Source organism: Cebus imitator, unplaced genomic scaffold (assembly GCF_001604975.1).
Source record: "Cebus imitator isolate Cc_AM_T3 unplaced genomic scaffold, Cebus_imitator-1.0 Scaffold253, whole genome shotgun sequence".
In the NCBI taxonomy this organism is placed as follows: Eukaryota; Metazoa; Chordata; class Mammalia; order Primates; family Cebidae; genus Cebus; species Cebus imitator.
Window position 1 is genome coordinate 1,122,003 of NW_016107568.1, and position 17,745 is coordinate 1,139,747.

General features: G+C 39.8%; 1 protein-coding gene across 1 annotated transcript; it reads right to left on the reverse strand.

The window, feature by feature from the left end:
- Window positions 1-1,714: 1,714 nt before the first annotated feature.
- LOC108282927 (olfactory receptor 4D10-like) lies at window positions 1,715-2,672 on the reverse strand. The gene has a single exon (XM_017498981.2). It carries the CDS (start codon window positions 2,648-2,650, stop codon window positions 1,715-1,717), a length of 936 nt encoding a protein of 311 aa, XP_017354470.1. The 5' UTR covers window positions 2,651-2,672.
- Between the last annotated feature and the right edge of the window lie 15,073 nt (window positions 2,673-17,745).

Consider the following 17,745-nt stretch of genomic DNA (forward strand, 5'->3'; position numbering starts at 1 on the left):
CATTACCATTCTAAGTCACGTCTTCATTCTTTCTCTCATGGGGCTATCATAGTAGGTTCTGAATTGGTTCCCGGTTCTTGTTCTTAACCCTCTTCTGTTCCTTAAAGACCTCCAAATGTGTCCATCCTACTCAGTGTGAAAGCTAAAAGCTTTGCAACTGCCCACAAAGTTGCGGCCCCACCATCTCTCTGAACTCAACTACAGGTACTTCCTCTCTACTTGCTTTCTCTCACTTAGTCCCAATGACCTCCTTGCTGTTTCTTGGACCCTGTGGACACATCCCAATCTCAGGGCCTTTGCATATCTGATTTGTGAACTGAGATTTGTATACTGACATACACATTTTGCTAATTTCAATAACTTTAAGATATCTAGGATCTACCTCCAGAAATGGACAAAACAAAAAATGAAAGAACAATTCTCAGCAGCTGTGATATCACATTAAGTAAACAAATAAAAATCAACTTGATATATTGAATAATGTTTTTCACTTTTTTCCAGCTTTTTGAATAAACGTGCACAGTCTGAAGCAGCTTCAAAGATTTCAGTCATTTTTAGAAAGTCATGTCTTCAGAGAGTAAAAATGAATTATTTTTTTTCTTCATCTTTTTTTTTTTTTTTTAAATTTGAAATAGAGTCTTGCTCTGTCACCCAGGCTGGAGTGCAGTGGTGCGATCACGGCTCACTGCAGCTTCCGCCTCCCAGGTTCAAACAGTTCTCTGCCTCAGCCTCCTGAGAAGCTGGGATTACAGGCAGCAGCCTCCATGCCCAGCTAATTTTTGTGTTCTTAGTAGAGACAGGTTTTCACCATCTTGGCCAGGCTGGTCTTGAACTCCTGACCTCATTATCCACCCTCCTTGGCCTCTAATGATTTGAATAGCAGAAATGAGTGAGGGTCAATGTTCATTCATTGAATGTTTTAATTCAGTAATTTTCAGTAGTGTTTATTATATTATACTTGTGCCAGGTGTTGGGGATATGACAATAAATAAAGCATAATCCTACTGGGGGAAATTGGGAGAAAGAGAACAGGGAATTGAAACAGGGCCCCAAGTGTTGTGCTACAGCCAAACACAGGCTGCTGAGGGAATGTCCTGGAGGGGTGGCCAGGAGGCCTGGGGTTCAGAGGAAAATCAGGTTAGAACTGTGCTCAAGGTCACAGAGATCACAATATGTGAGGTCATGTTCTAACTCAAGCCGTGCTGATCCAAGCACCTGCTCTCAGCTACTGGTAGGTAGGCTTGAGATTAAAAAACCTAAAGTTGGTGTTATTTGATTCATATTATAGAATTGGAGGAGAAACTTAACTGGGATGTGTCTTTTAAAATCAGGATCCACTGACTTCATGAAAGATCTCATGGAATCCTAATGCCCAAGCTGCATCATATTTCTAATGTGTGTTTCAGTTCCCTTCCTGGCAACAACACAGGACTGTAGTGGAAATGTCTGAGTGTATTTTGATTCCATTTCCTTTAGTTTTTCCAAGGCTGTATTGCAAAAACAATACACCTCTCCTGCTAACAATTGTATCCATGTACTTTCTCCTGTGACACAGAGACCCATCTTTTTACATTATTATGGCCTGCTAATCAGAATGTTTGAAAGTTATGTTTCTTATTATTAGACTAAAAAATAATTAGAAATCAATTAGTGAGTAGAGTGTATTTGCGGGGCATGTGTTTTCAAAAGTGGTGAGAAGGAGAGAAGTACAGGTCTATTTCCCATCGGAAGGTCTGAGCCATCTCTTCGGTCTCCTCATGGCTGACTTCATCTCATGGTTCCTCAGAGTGTAGATCAAGGGGTTGAGCAGAGGGGAGATGATAGTGAAGGTGATAGAGATGGCCTTATCTGTGGGGAGGGGAGTGAAGGGCCTGGCATAGACATAGATGCAGGGCACAAAATGCAGGGTCACCACAGCGATGTGGGAGGTGCAGGTGGAGATGGCTTTCCTCCTGCCCTCCCATGTCTGAGACTTGAGTAATGATAATATGACCATGTAGGCCACCAAGAGCAGGAAAAACCACAGTGTGGTGAGCAGTCCATTGTTGGAAATCATTAGTAGTTCAAATATGAAAATATCTGTACTGGTAAGTTTGAGAACTTGGGGGACATCACAATAGAAAGTGTCAAGAACATTGGGTCCACAGAAAGGGAGAGGGAGCAACAGGGAAATCTGCACGATGGAGTGGACAAAGCCCCCCACCCAGGCAGCCACTGTTAGCCCAATGCAATGGTCTCTACTCATGATGGTCACATAGTGCAGGGGCTTGAAGATGGCCATATATCGATCCAATGCCATCACTGAGAGAGAACATGTATCCACTCCTCCAATAAAGTGGAAGAGAAACATCTGAGTGAAGCAAACATTGAAGGAGATGGTCTTTGTCTCAGATAGAAGGTCCACCAGAACCTTGGGTGCTGTGATGGAGGAGAAGCAGATATCAGCAATAGATAAGTTACGGAGCAAAAAATACATGGGTGCGTGAAGGCGAGATTCAGAAGTGACTGTGACCATGATGAGGAGGTTTCCCAGCAGGGTCGTCACGTACACCAAGAGTAGGAAAAGAAACAGGACCAAGCTTGCTTCCTGATTCTGGGTTAGGCCAAGGAAAATAAATTCCTTTACCCTGGTGCAATTTTTTATCTCCATTGAATCATCCTCTTTATTCTCTTTTGTTCAAGCTATGTCATGCAACAGCACTAGGATGTCTGTTTTATTATCTTCCCAAACACACTAGAAGACAGTTCAGAAACTTCCCACACAGTTGTAGTGTTTGTAGTTTGTTGCATTGTCCACATTTTAAAGATAGCAATCAGTTTGCTGATCTAATATATGCAAAGTCGTTCAGTAATTCTTTTCCTATAAAACTATTTTGGAAAAGAATAAGCATATTATGTTTAATAATGACATTTACTTAGCATACTTAAATTTATTATTTTTATTATTTATTTTTATATCCATGCAAACTTATTGGTTGTCAGGAACTGTGAAGTGTTAAATACAAAAATAAGTAAGATGTAGTTCCAGCCATTAGGAAACTTATAGTCTAGGCACTTAATAGTCATATTAGCTAATATTCTGTTGACTTCAAGAGAGTCTTATGTTACTAAGAGGATTGTCCTATTTCTTATTGCAATATTGCTGTGCCATGGATCAATTTCCTAGCTCTTGGTTGTTTTCTGTCAGAGTTCTTAAAATTGCAGCCTGGGATTTCACTTAGTTAACTTCTCCTTGTCACAATTTTACACTAATCAGAGTTTTTGCTTGATATTTATTTGAACACATGGACACACGGTGGGGAGCACTACACACTGGGGTCTGTTGGGGGGAAATAGGGGAGGGACGTTGGGAGGTGGGGAGTTGGGGAGAGATAGCAAGGGGAGAGATGCCAGATGTAGGTGATGGGGAGGAAGGCAGCAAATCACACTGCCACGTGTGTACCTATGCAACAATCTTGCATGTTCTTCACATGTACCCCAAAACCTAAAATGCAATAAAATAAATTAAAAAAAGAAGAAAATATGTTAAATTCGCTATTAGGAAACAGATTTGAAACAACATGTTAAAACAAATCTCAAAGAATATAATTAATGTTTTTGATTGTGGTAAAAACAGTTAACACAAGACCTATTAACAATTTTCAAGTGTACAGTAGTGGATTGTTAACTATAAGTGGAATGTTGTACAGCAATTTTCTAGGACTTATATATCTTGTATAAGTGAATCTTTATACAAATTGACCAAAAACTCCCCTGTTCCCTCTCCCATCAGCCCCTGGCAACTACCATTCTACTTTCAGTTTCAATGAATTTGACTATTTTAGAAGTGGAACCATGTGGTATTTTGAGAGTGAATAGCATTAAAATACACTATTGTAATAATTTTGTTTTTTGTTTATTTTAAGAAAATATTTTTATCTCATCTTGTTACTTATGCTGCTATGGAGGTCAAAAGGTTCTGATTTTTCTAGATACAAGAAGTGCAAGCACCATCAACTGGTTCTTGTTTTGTTTTAGCTGATGCTGTAATATTAATATTACTATTATTATCAGTGAGTTTTCTACCCTGTGCAGGAACACATTTTGATGAGAACCTCCAATGGTTTTGTAAATCTGAAAGGTGATTAGCTTTTTCACAAAAGGAAGAATTTTCCTGCTGAGAGAGTCAGTGAGATGTAGTGAAGAGGGCTCTGGATTGGGGAGATTGGAGCATTGCTTTTATCTGGTCCTTATTCTGCCAACAACTAGTTGAATGATTGGGGCTCTGACTCTTCAGCTCTGGACTGTGTCAGATGGATCCGGTGTGGATATTATCAGTTCGAGCTAGCAGGGAAGAGGAGGGATCTGAAATAAGGAGGAGATTCATTTAAGAGGTTACAAGGCTGACCCTGGGGTCTTAATGTTGATGCCCCACTTCAGGCTCCATCGAAAGGTAGGGACCAACTGGGAATCTGCTTTTTTCTCCTGTCCTGTTCCTCCTCCTTTTCTGTTTCCACCATCAGTAGGTCCATTTATAGGTGGTTGGGAGAAAACCAGCTGGAGAGTCATCATCCCCCTCTAATCTTCATACCCCAAAAGTTAAAATGTTTTGTGAATGATTCTCTTATTTATTCTTATGAAGAAGAGTTTTTTATTTCTTCCTTACAGACAAAGAAATGATGTTCAGAAAGGGGAGTTCATTTTCCCAAACTCACAACAGAAGTAAGTGGTGGTACCTCACTTCAAATGTGATTCTTTTAGCTCCAAAGCCAACATTCCATCTACTACAACATGTAATTATTGTTTAAGCATTCAGTTGACCAGAATTATGTCTTTGCATTTAGGGTAAAGGTGGCAGAGAAACTGTCCCAGATGAGATATTTGTATATAAAATAATAAAATTCCAAGATAAGTTTGAGGTTAGCATGAGTTTAACCCAACCAATCTCCCATCCCTTCTGTAACAATCTCAATAAGGTTGTGCAGCCAGAATTGATGTCACAAAAATGGAATCTGTCTCCCTAAAGTTGGACTCGATTACATTCCCGAGCCTGCATTTATTAGGGCAAGTGCGAAGGCATTCATTTAGCCAATGGGTCTTTTAATCCTTCAACACACATTTCATGATTTTCATGGGATGGTTGGAATTCTTCTCGTATTAGCAATATACACAAGAGCACAGGAAAGTTCTTACTCTGGAGCCATTTTCACTCTAATGGAAAATATAAAAACATAAGTGCATAATCACACATGGGAGATGATGCTGGTACAAATATAGTGCTGTGGGAGCACAGCAGAGCTCTGTCTGGGAATAGTGCAGGAAGGTTTTCTATAGGAGGTGATGTTTTCCCTCAGTCATGACCAATTTTCAAGAAATGGAAGCAGGATCTATCATGCAAAGGAAACAGCCCATAAAAAGTCAGTAGTGAAGATGACATACTTATACAGAGAACACTGGAAAATGCTGTGTGGTTGGCACAGAGTGGGGAAGTGTGGAATGAAAGGAGATTTTTATTAGTACCCATAATTTCTTATCCTACTAATAAAGAAATTATTGTTATTATTATTTTGAGATGGAGTCTTACTCTGTCACCCAGGGTGGAGTGCAGTGGCACAGTCTTGGCTCACTGCAACTTCTGCCCCCTGGGTTCAAGCTATTCTCCTGCCTCAGCCTCCCCAGTAGCAGGGATTACAGACACACACCACCATGTCTGGCTAATTTTTATGTTTTCAGTAGAGATGGGGTTTCACCATGTTGTTCTGGCTGATCTCAAACTCCTAACCTCATGATCTGCACATCTTGGCTTCCCAAAGTGCTGAGATTATAAGTATAAGCCACCGTACCCAGCCAAGACCTTATTATTACATTCAGTGTTTGTTAGGTACTGGCTGGTTAGTGACTAATTGAACTGTTTACTGACCTCCATGTTCTCATATTCAGGGTAGTAAAGCTTAAAGTGTTCCTCCATGGTGGGTGGGGGCAATGTCCTTTGACTTCTTTGTCTCAACTCTGATCTATGAACTTCTAGTATTACATAGAGGGGGTTGTTCTGAAAAGTGGTGACGGAAGGCTGTGGTTCTTGCTCCAGTGTGGAGGAGGGAAAAAGACAGTGACACCTTCTGAGAGGCAGCCTACACTGTATCATGAGACTTTCTTCTGCTCTTTCCATTTTTGGATCAAACTAAGAGGATGGTGGGGCCAGACAGCAGTGAGAGACATTACCATCTTTAGAATAGTGTTGATGTTTATAAGCTGTATTGATCATCGAAGGAAAAATTTTAAATTATTATTACTTGCCCCACCTTATACATAGCCAGTGAACATATATGGCAATCTTCAAATGCATATGGAGAAATTGGAGCACACTGTCAGTTTTTAACAAGTGTTTATAGCTTAATAAAAAGTGGATGATTTGTGTAAATTGATGAAACATCATGCATTATAGAATGTGAGGTATGTCATTATAGAATGTGAGGTAAACAGAGGTAGATTTGGATGAGATGGGAAGTATGATACAAGAAATGATGATTTCCAGTAGTAAAAAAAGCCTCTATTCTTTTGAGTGATTCCTATAGGTGAAGCAGCATAAAAAGTTGATTAATTTAAATCTCACCACCATCTATTGGGTAAGCATTGAAGTACATTATTCCTGTACTTCATATGAAATATTTCATGAATCTGTTTGGCTGAAGAAACAGATGTATAAAATCCAAGAGAAGGAAATAAGATAAAATAAATAGTGCCTTTCCCCTAATATTCTATAAAGGCTCAAATTTTTCTAAAAAGATTGAAAAAAATTGTGAAGATAAGCATTTGACAGAAAGGGATCTTACCACTAAGCAACTCAAGCGTCATAGCAATTGCATGATGCTTTCTCTCAAACCAAATGGACTACATTTCTATCTTTCTTTTTCTTTTTTGACATGGAATCTTGCTCTGTCACCCAGACTGGAGTGCAATGGTGCAATCTTGGCTCACTGCAATCTCTGCCTCTAGGGTTCAAGCAATTCTACTGTCTCAGCCTCCCAAGTAGCTGAGATTACAGGCACTGACCATCATGCCTGGCTAATTTCTGTATTTTTATAGAGATGGGGTTTCACTATGTTGGCTAGGCTAGTGAACTCCTGACCTCAGGAGATCTACCCACTTCAGCATCCCAAAGGGATGGAATTATAGGTGTGAGCCACCGTGCCTGGCCTCTGTGTCTCTCTTAACACAACATGAGTCTTTCCAATATTTAATAGCCACCTTTGTTGTTTCTGTCAGTGAGATGATCATCTTGACTCTAAAGCATTTAATATACCTGAAAACATAATATACCTGAAAAAAGTCAATTTTTTATTTGTAGTTAGTAACAACATGTTGATTGCAGTATACATAACTTAACCTTACCTAGTAGGTTGGTGGCTTTACTTTCTTCCTTTGATCCTGAAACTCTAAAAAAATAATTGGATGCCATTAGACACAGTGCATGACAGAAGATTGTTGACATTCATGCTGGAAGATTTTGTCTAAAGATAGAGCCCTTTGGAATGCCAGATATCTAGTGTCTGCTCCACTTTCAGGAGAGAAAGGGTATCAACAGACTCAAAGTATCACATCTTTAAAGTTCTTCCACTGTATTCCTTTCTTGAATCCAAATCCCTGAGGCTTATGCTTAATTTAAGAATTGCAAAGACAATGTTATTGAACAAGAGAGTGGAAGTTATGTGGCTGATTTTGCCATTGGTAATGGAGTTTCAATGGGAGTTATTAAAATGTTACCAAAGCATGCATATGTATACAGACACCAGGCATATTTTGGTTGGTGTCCGGGTTCTTTAGAAGCATTAAAAGAAATCTATCCCCTTAACCACAGTACAATAAAAACTTTGTTAAAACATGCTGAATGCTATGCCAGCAAGACTTTGAGTCCAATTTTCACAGCTTGCAATGCTCAGAGGACATCATCTACTTGCGTTTCAATTAGATTGCCAAAAACCTAGGAGAACTAGACCTCAAATAATTTGCTACCAGTCCAGTTTCTAATTAGACATAGAATGATCTTAGCTCTATGATGTTGCTATAAGCATCCACATAAATAGAACCACAACTTAGACAATGTTTGGGGAATGCACATTTTCTCTGTTACCAAATCTACTCATATGGAACATTTCAATTTGGAGATAGCTACATCAGCATATTAGTAAAATTATCCACACAATTAACAGTATTAATTTAGAATAACTTGTTTATTGAATGGATTTTTTTTATTGAATGGTTCTATAATAAAGAACCCACATTCACTATTTCACAATGGTGATGAATTTGGACTTTTTTGCTTTTCAACTTTTTTTTTTTTTTGTAAAGCAAGTTTGTCTACAAAGAAAAAACATGAGACAGGTCACGTTTGTTGAAATGGTTAAAACGGGTAATTTTTGACCAGGCGTGGTGGCTCATACCTGTATTCCCAGTACTCCTGAAGGCCAAAGTGGGTGGATCACTTGAGTCCAGGAGTTTGAGACCAGACTGGGCAACATAGTGAAACTCCATCTCTACTAAAAATACAGAAGTTGGCCATGTGTGGTGGCGTGTGCCTGTGGTCTCAGATGCTTAGGCAGGAGAATCGCTTGAACCCAGAAGGTGGAGATTGCAGTAAGCCGAGATCATGTCACAGCACTCCAGTCTGGGTGACACAGCAAGGCTCTGTCTCAAAAGAAAGGGGGGTAATTTTTGTTTGTTTCATGTTCAGGGGCCAAGTAATTTGGTCCCAGAGAACCACACTGAATGCAAGTTTGCCTCCATCCTCTTCTGTCTCAGTTATCGATGTCTGACTTGAGTGAGAAGCTGCAGATACAAGAAAAGGAAGAGAATCAATTAATGAAAGGAACAAGAATGTGCTTTACCTACAAGCCTTATGGTAAACTATGTGACATGTAGGGAGACTCCTGATTCAGACATATTAAACAGGCAGAGTCTGAAAGGAGTTGATGCCTTTTCAGTGAAGGTGAGGAGAGGGATGAATTGGATACAGAGAAATCTGGGTCTATTTTGGAATTTTGGTACTGAGGAATAGAGTTTCGTGATTTTAAATTTAATTGGAAACAAGAATTGATATGTGAATAGGATGCAGTAATGACATTGATGTGAGACAGGGACTTAATGACTATACGTGTTCTTTGGCATCTGTGATTTATATCAAATACACAGTAAAGTGCAAAAACCTGTTCACTCTTCAGTTATTTCTTGAGAGTCTATTTTATACACAAGACACTGAAAGTACAGCAGTGAATAAAACGGACCCAAATCCTGTGCTCATAGAGTGTTCTAGTTGGATGACCCAGATAATAAATAATGTAAATAAATAAAATGTATGGAATATGTTGGTGAGAAACACAACAAAAACAATTAGGCAGGGCAGTGAGATAGGCAGCAATGGATAAGAACTGCAGGCCTGCCTTACAAGAATTCCTTAAGCAAGCACTAAACATGGAAAGGAATAGCCAGTACCAGCCACTGCATAAACACACCAAATTTTAAAGACCATTGACACAGTGAAGAAACTGCATCAACTAATGGGCAAAACAACCAGCTAACATTAAAATGGCAGGATCAAATTCACACATAACAATATTAACCTTAAATGTAAATGGGTTAAATGCCCCAATCAAAAGACGCAGACTGGAGAACTGGATAAAGAGTCAAGACCTATTGGTGTACTGTATTCAGGAGACCCATCTCACATGCAAAGTCACACAGAGGCTCAAAATAAAGGGATGGAGGAAGGTTTATCAAGCAAATGGAGAGAGAAAAAAAAGCAGGGGTTGCAAACCTAGCCTCTGATAAAATAGCCTTTAAAGCAACAAAGATCAAAAGAGACAAAGAAGGGCATTGCATAACGGTAAAGGGATCAATGCAACAAGAAGAGCTAATGATCCTAAATATATATGCACCCAATACAGGAGCACCCAGATACATAAAGCAAGTTCTTAATGACCTACAAAGAGACTTAGACTCCCACACAGTAATAGTGGGAAACCTTAACACCCCACTATCAATACTAGACAGATCAATGAGATGGAAAATTAACAAGGATATCCAGGACTTGAACTCAGATCTGGAACAAGTGGACCTAATAGGCATCTACAGAACTATCCACCCCAAATCCATAGAATATGCATTGGTCTCAGCACCACATCACACTTACTCTAAAATTGACCACATAATTGGAAGTAAATCACTTCTCAGTAAATGCAAAAGAATGGAAATCATAACAAACAGTTTCTCAGACCACAGTGCAATCAAATTAGAGCTCAGGATTAAGAAATTCACTCAAGGCCTGGCGCAGTGGCTCACGCCTGTAATCCCAGCACTTTGGGAGGCCAAGGTGGGTGGATCACGAGGTCAAGAGATCGAGACCATCCTGGCCAACATGGTGAAACCGCATCTCTACTAAAAAACACAAAAATTAGCTGGGCATGGTGGTGCACGCCTGTAGTCCCAGCTACTCAGGAGGCTGAGGCAGGAGAATTGCTTGAAACCAGGAGGCGGAGATTGCAGTGAGCCAAGATTGTGCCACTACACTCCAGCCTGGCAACAGAGCGAGATTATGTCTTTAAAAAAAAAAAAAAGAAAGAAACTCACTCAACTCCACTGCACTCCAACCTGAGTGACAGAACTAGACCCTGTCTCAAAAAACAAAACAAGAGAGGGATCCAAGATGGCTGAATAGAAACAGCTTTGGAATGCTCTTTTGATTGGTTTGATATAATATAGCTAGAACAATGCAGAGAGTGATTGATCACCACATTTCCAAACAAGTTTTTACTACCCACAGACCAGGAGATTCCCAGGCTAAAAAGCACGATGAGTTTCCAGCACTGCTGTTTCAGCTGGCATGGTGGGTTTCTGCACAAATACTCACACACATCTGTGTGGCCATTTTAACTGGCACCTGGAATGCCTGGGAGAGAAAGTCACCCATTCTAATGAAAAAGAGGGGGCTGAAACAGGGAGCCAGGAGATCTGGCTCAGTGGGCCCCACCCCCACAAAGACCAGCAATCTGAAATGCTCTGGATTGAGACTTTTGCAGCAAGCATAGCTGGACCCAGGATGGTCCAGCTCTGTGGGAGGAAGGGTGTCCACCATTACCGAGGCAGTCCACCACTACTGAGGCAATCCACCATTACTGAAGCAGTCCACCATTACTGAGGCAGCCCACCATTACCAAGGCAATATGCCATTACTGAGGCAGTCCACCACTATTGAGGTAGACTGCCATTACGGAGGCAGTTCTAACGGTACCTCTGTAAACAAATTCAAAGCAAATTTAAACAGCAGTGGACAGAGTCCGTGGCAGCTCAGCAACGCCTCTGCAGGCAGACTGTGCATCTTGCTTGGCAGGGTATCTCTGAAAAAAGACAGCAGCATGTCGGGAATTTATAAATAAAGCCCCACCTTCCCAGGACACAGCACCTGGGAAAAAAAGGTGGTTATGAGTTCTGCTGCAGCAGACTTAAATGTACCTGCTCAGCAGCTGTGAATGGAACAACAGAGCTCATCAGCACAGCACTTGAGCTCCTATAAGAGACAAACTATCTCCTCAAACAGTTCCCTGACCCCCATATATCCAAAGAGAAACCCCATAAAGGAGAGCTCAGGCTGACATCTGGTGGGGTACCCTTCTGGGATGAAGGTAACCAAAGAAGAAACTGGCAGCAACCCTTACTGTTCTGCAGCGCCTGCAGGTGATCCTCAGGCAAGCAGGGTCTGGAGTGGACCTCCAGCAGTTCTGCAGCAGAGGGGCCTGATTGTTAGAAGGAAAACTATAAAACAGAAAGAAATAGCTTCAACATCAACAAAAAGTACATCCACTCAGAGACTCCTTCTGAAAGCCACCAACTACAAAGACCACAGGTAGATAAATCCACAAAGATGGGAAGAAACCAGTGCAAAAAGGATGAAAACTCCCAAAACCAGACCACCTCCCCTCCTCTAAGAGATCACAACTCCTCACCAGTAAGGGAACAAAGCTTGATGGAGAATGAGTCTGATGAATTGACAGAAACAGATTTCAGAACGTGGGTAATAACAAACTTCTCTGAGCTAAAAGAACATGTTCTAACCCAATGCAAAGAAACTAAGAACCTTGAAAAAGGGTTAGACGAAATGTTTACCAGAATAAACAGCTTAGAGAAGAATATAAAGGACTTGATAGTGCTGAAAAACATAACACGAGAACATCACGAAGCATACACAAGTTTCAACAGCCAAATCAACCAAGCAGAAGATAGGATATCAGGGATTGAAGATCAACTCAGTGAAATAAAATGAGAAGGCAAGATTAGAGAAAAAAGAGTGAAAAAAAATGGACAAAGCCGCCAAGAAATACGGGATTATGTGAAAAGACCTAATCTACATTTGTTAGGTGTATCTGAATGTGACAGAGAGAATGAATTTGAGCAGGAAAACACTCTTCAGGATATTATCCAGGAGAACTTCCCCAACCTAGCAAGGCAGGCCAACATTCAAGTCCGGGAAATTCAGAGAACACCACAAAGATATTCCTCAAGAAGACTAACCCCAAGGGAAATAATCATCAGATTCACCAGTGTTGAAATGAAGGAAAAATGCTAAGGGCAGCCAGAGAGAAAGGTCGGGTTACCCACAACGGGAAGCCCATTAGACTCACAGGGGATCTCTCCACAGAAACCCTACAAGCCAGAAGAGAGTGGGGACCAATATTCAATATCCTTAAAGAAAGGAACTTTCAACCTAGAATTTTGTATCCAGCCAAATGAAGCTTCATAAGTGAAGGAGAAATAAAATCCTTTACAGACAAGCAATTGCTGAGAGATTTCATCACCACCATGCCTGCCTTACAAGATCTCCTGAAAGAAGCACTAAACATGAAAAGGAACAACCAGTAACAGCCACTCCAAAAATGTATCAAATGGTAAAGACCACTGTGACAATGAAGAAACTGCATCAACTAATGGGCAAAACAACCAGCTAGCATCAAAATGGCAGGATCAAATTCACACATAACAATATTAACCTTAAATGTAAATAGGTTAAATGCCCCAATCAAAAGACACAGACTGGAAAACTGGATAAAAAGTCAAGACCCATTGGTGTGCTGTATTCAGGAAACCCATCTCACATTCAAGGACACACATAGGCTCAAAATAAAGGGCTGGAGGAAGATTTACCAAGCAAATGGAGAGGAAAAAAAAGAAAGGAAAAAAAAAAAGGCAGGACTTGCAATCCTAGTCTCTGATAAAATAGTCTTTAAACCAACAAAAATCAAAAGAGACAAAGGGGGGCATAACACAATGGTAAAAGGATCAATGTAACAAGAAGAGTTAATGATTCTAAACATATATGCACCCAATACAGGAGCACCCAGATACATAAAGCAAGTTCTTAACGACCTACAAAGAGATTTAGACACCCCCACAATAATAGTAGGAGATTTTAACACTCCACTGTCAATGTTAGACAGATCAATGAGACATAAAATTAACAAGGATATCCAGGACTTGAACTCAGATCTGGACCAAGCAAACCTAATAGACATCTTCAGTACTATCCACCCCAAATCCACAGAATATATATTCTTCTCAGCACCACATCACACCTACTCTAAATCAACCACATAATTGGAAGTAAATAACTCCTCAGCAAATGCAAAAGAACGGAAATCATAACAAACAGTCTCTCAAACCACAGTGCAATCAAATGTGAACTCAGGATCAAGAAACTCACTCAGAACCACACAACTTCATGGAAACTGAACAACTGGCTCCTGAATGTTGACTGGATAAACAATGAAATGAAGGCAGGAATAAAGATGTTCTTTGAAATCAATAAGAATGAAGACACAATGTACCAGACTCTTTGGTACACATATAAAGCAGTGTCTAGAGGGAAATGTATAGCAATAACTGCCCACATGAGAAACAAGGAAAGATCCAAGATCAACACTCTGTCATAAAAATTGAAAGAGCTAGAGGAGCAAGATTTAAAAAAAACTCAAAAGCTAGCAGAAGACAAGAAATAACTAAGATCAGAGCAGAACTGAAAGATATAGAGACACAAATAACCTTTCAAAAAATTAATAAATCCAGGAGCTGATTTTTTGAAAAGATCAACAAAATAGACCACTAGCCAGATTAATAAACAAAAAAAGAGAGAATAATCAAATAGATGCAATAAAAATACAAACTACCATCAGAGATTACTACAAACAACTCTGCACACATAAACCAGTAAACCTGGAAGAAATGGATAAATTCCTGGACACTTGCACCCTCCTGAGCCTAAATCAGGAAGGAGTTGAAACCCTGAATAGACCAATAACAAGGGCTGAAGTTGAGGCAGCAATTAATAGCCTACCAACAAGGAAAAGTCCAGGTCCAGATGAGTTCACAGCTGAATTCTACCAGACATACAAAAAGGAGCTGGTACCACTCCTTCTGAAACTATTCCAAACAATCCAAAAAAGGGAATCCTTCCCAAATCATTTTATGAGACCAACATCATCCTGATACCAAAACCCATCAGTAACTCAACAAGAAAAGAAAACTTCAGGCCATTATCCATGATGAACATAGATGCAAAAATCTTCAATAAAATACTGGCAAGCCGATTGCAACAGCACATCAAAAAGCTCGTCCATCATGATCAAGTAGGCTTCATCCCAGGGATGCAAGGCTGGTTCAATATACACCAGTCTATAAACGCAATCCACCACATGAATAGGACCAAAGACAAAAACCACATGATTATCTCAACAGATGCAGAGAAGGCCTTCTACAAAATTCAAGAAACTCATTCAAAACCACACAACTGCATGGAAACTGAACAACCTGCTCCTGAATGACTACTGGATAAATAATGAAATGAATGCAGAAATAAAGATGTTCTTTGAAATCAATGAGAACAAAGACACAACATACCAGAAACTCTGGGACATATTTAAAACTGTGTCTAGAGGGAAATTTATAGCACTAAATGTCCAAAAGAGAAGTGAGAAAAGGTCTAAAATTGACACCCTAACATCACAATTAAAAGAAACAGAGGAGCAACATCAAACAAATTCAAAAGCTAGCAGAAGACAAGAAGCAACTAAGATCAGAGCGGAACTGAAGGAGATAAAGACACATAAAAAAAACTCTTCAAAAAATCAGTAAATCCAGAAGCTGGTATTTTGAAAAGATCAACAAGATAGATAGACTGCTAGCCAGACTAATGGAAAAGAAGAGAGGGAATAATTGAATAGATGCAATAAAAAATAATAAAGGGGTTATCATCACTGATCCCACAGAAATACAAACTACCATCAGATACTACTACAAACACCTCTATGCGCATAAACCAGTAAATTTAGAAGATATGGATAAATTCCTGGACAAAGGCCTTCAACAAAATTCAACAGTTCTTTAAGCAAAAAATACTCAATAAACGGCATCGATGAAATGTATCTCAAAATAATAAAAGCTATTCATGACAAGCCCACAGCCAATATCATACTGAATGGGCAAAAACTGGAAGCATTCCCCTTGAAATGTGGCACCAGACAAGGATGCCCTCTCTCACCACTGCTATTCAATATAGTATTAGAAGTTCTAGCCACAGCAATCAGGCAAGAAAATTAAATAAAGGATATTCAATTAGGAAAAGAGGAAGTCAAAATGTCTCTATTTGCAGATGACATGATTGTATATTTAGAAGACCCCATTGTCTCAGCTCAAAACCTCCTAAAGCTGATAAGCAACTTCAGCAAAGTCTCAGGATACAAAATCAATGTGCAAAAATCACAAGCATTCCCATACATCAATAACAGACAGAGAGCCAAATCACGAGCAAACTCCCATTCACAATTGCTACAAAGAGAATAAAATATCTAGGAATACAACTAACAAGGGATGTGAAGGACCTCTTTAAGGAGAGCTACAAACCACTGCTCAAGGAAATAAGAGAGGACACAAACAGATGGAAAAACATCCCATGCTCATGCTTGGGAAAAATCAATATCGTGAAAATGGCCATACTGCCCAAAGTAATTTATAGATTCAATCCTATCCCCATCAAGCTACCATTGACCTTCTTCACAGAACTAGAAAAAACCACCTTAAACTTCATATGGAACCAAAAAAGAGCCTGCATAGCAAAGACAATCCTAAGCAACAAAACAAAACAAAAAACAAAAAACAAAATCCCCCAAAAAACAAACAAACAAAAAACCAAAACTCATCATGCTACCTGAGTCCAAACTATACTACAAGGCTACAGTAATCAAAACAGCATGGTACTGGTACCAAAACAGAGATAAAGACCAATGGAACAGAACAGAGGCCTTGGAAGTGATAGCACACATCTACAACCATCTGATCACTGACAAACTTGACAAAAACAAGCAATGGGGAAAGGATTCCCTATTTAATAAACGGTGCTGGGAAAACTGGCTAGCCATATGCAGAAAGCTGAAGCTGGATCCCTTCCTTACACCTTACACAAAACCCCAGATGGATTAAAGATTTAAACAAAAGACGTAACACCATGAAAACCCTAGAAGAAAACCTAGTTGATACCATTCAGGACAATAGGCATAGGCAAGGACTTCATGACTAAAACACAAAAAGCAATGGCAACAAAAGCCAAAATAGACAAATGGGATCTAATTAAATTTAAGAGCTTCTGCACAGCAAAAGAAAGTATCATTAGAGTGAACTGCTAGCCAACAGAACAGGGAAAAATTTCTGCAACTTACTCATCTGACAAAGGGCTAATATCCAGAATCTACAAAGAACTTAAACGAATTTGCAAGAAAAAAGCAAACCACCTCATCGAAAAATGGGGGAAGGATATGAACAGACACTTTTTAAAAGAAGACACTTATGCAGCCAACAAACATATGAAAAAAAGCTCATCATCGCTGGTCATTAGAGAAATGCAAATCAAAACCACATAGAGATACCATCTCATGCCAGTTAGAATGACGATCATTAAAAAATCAGGAGACAATAGATTCTGGAGAGTATCTGGAGAAATAGGAATGCTTTTACACTGTTGCGGGGGAGTGTAAATTAGTTCAACCATTATGGAAGACAGTGTAGCAATTCCTCAAGGATCTGGAAATAGAAATACCATCTGACCCAGCAATCCTATTACTGGGTATATACCCAAAGGATTATAAATTGTTCTAGTATAAAGACACATGCACACATATGTTCATTGTGTCACTGTTTACAATAGTAAAGACTCGGAACCAACCCAAATGGCCATCGAAGCAGACTGGATTAAAAAAATGTGGCATATATCATCATGGAATACTATGCAGCCATCAAAAGGATGATTTCATGTCCTTTGCAGGGACATGGATGAAGTCATCATTCTTAGCAAACTGACACAAGAACAAACAACCCAATACTGCATGTTCTCACTAATAAGTGGGTCTTGAACAATGAGAACACATGGACATGGGGAGGGGAGCATCACACACTGGGGCCTGTTGGGGATTGGGGGCTATGGGAGGGATAGCAGGGGGTGGGGGAATTTGGGGAGGGATAACATTATGAGAAATACCTAATGTAGATGACAGGGGGTGGATGCAGCAAACCATCATATCGTGTGTATATCTATGTAACAATCCTGCACGATCTGCACATGTACCCCAGAACTTAAAATATATTAAAAAAAATTTAAAAAGCCCGGGCGCGGTGGCTCACGCTTGTAATCCCAGCACTTTGGGAGGCCGAGGTGGGTGGATCACGAGGTCAAGA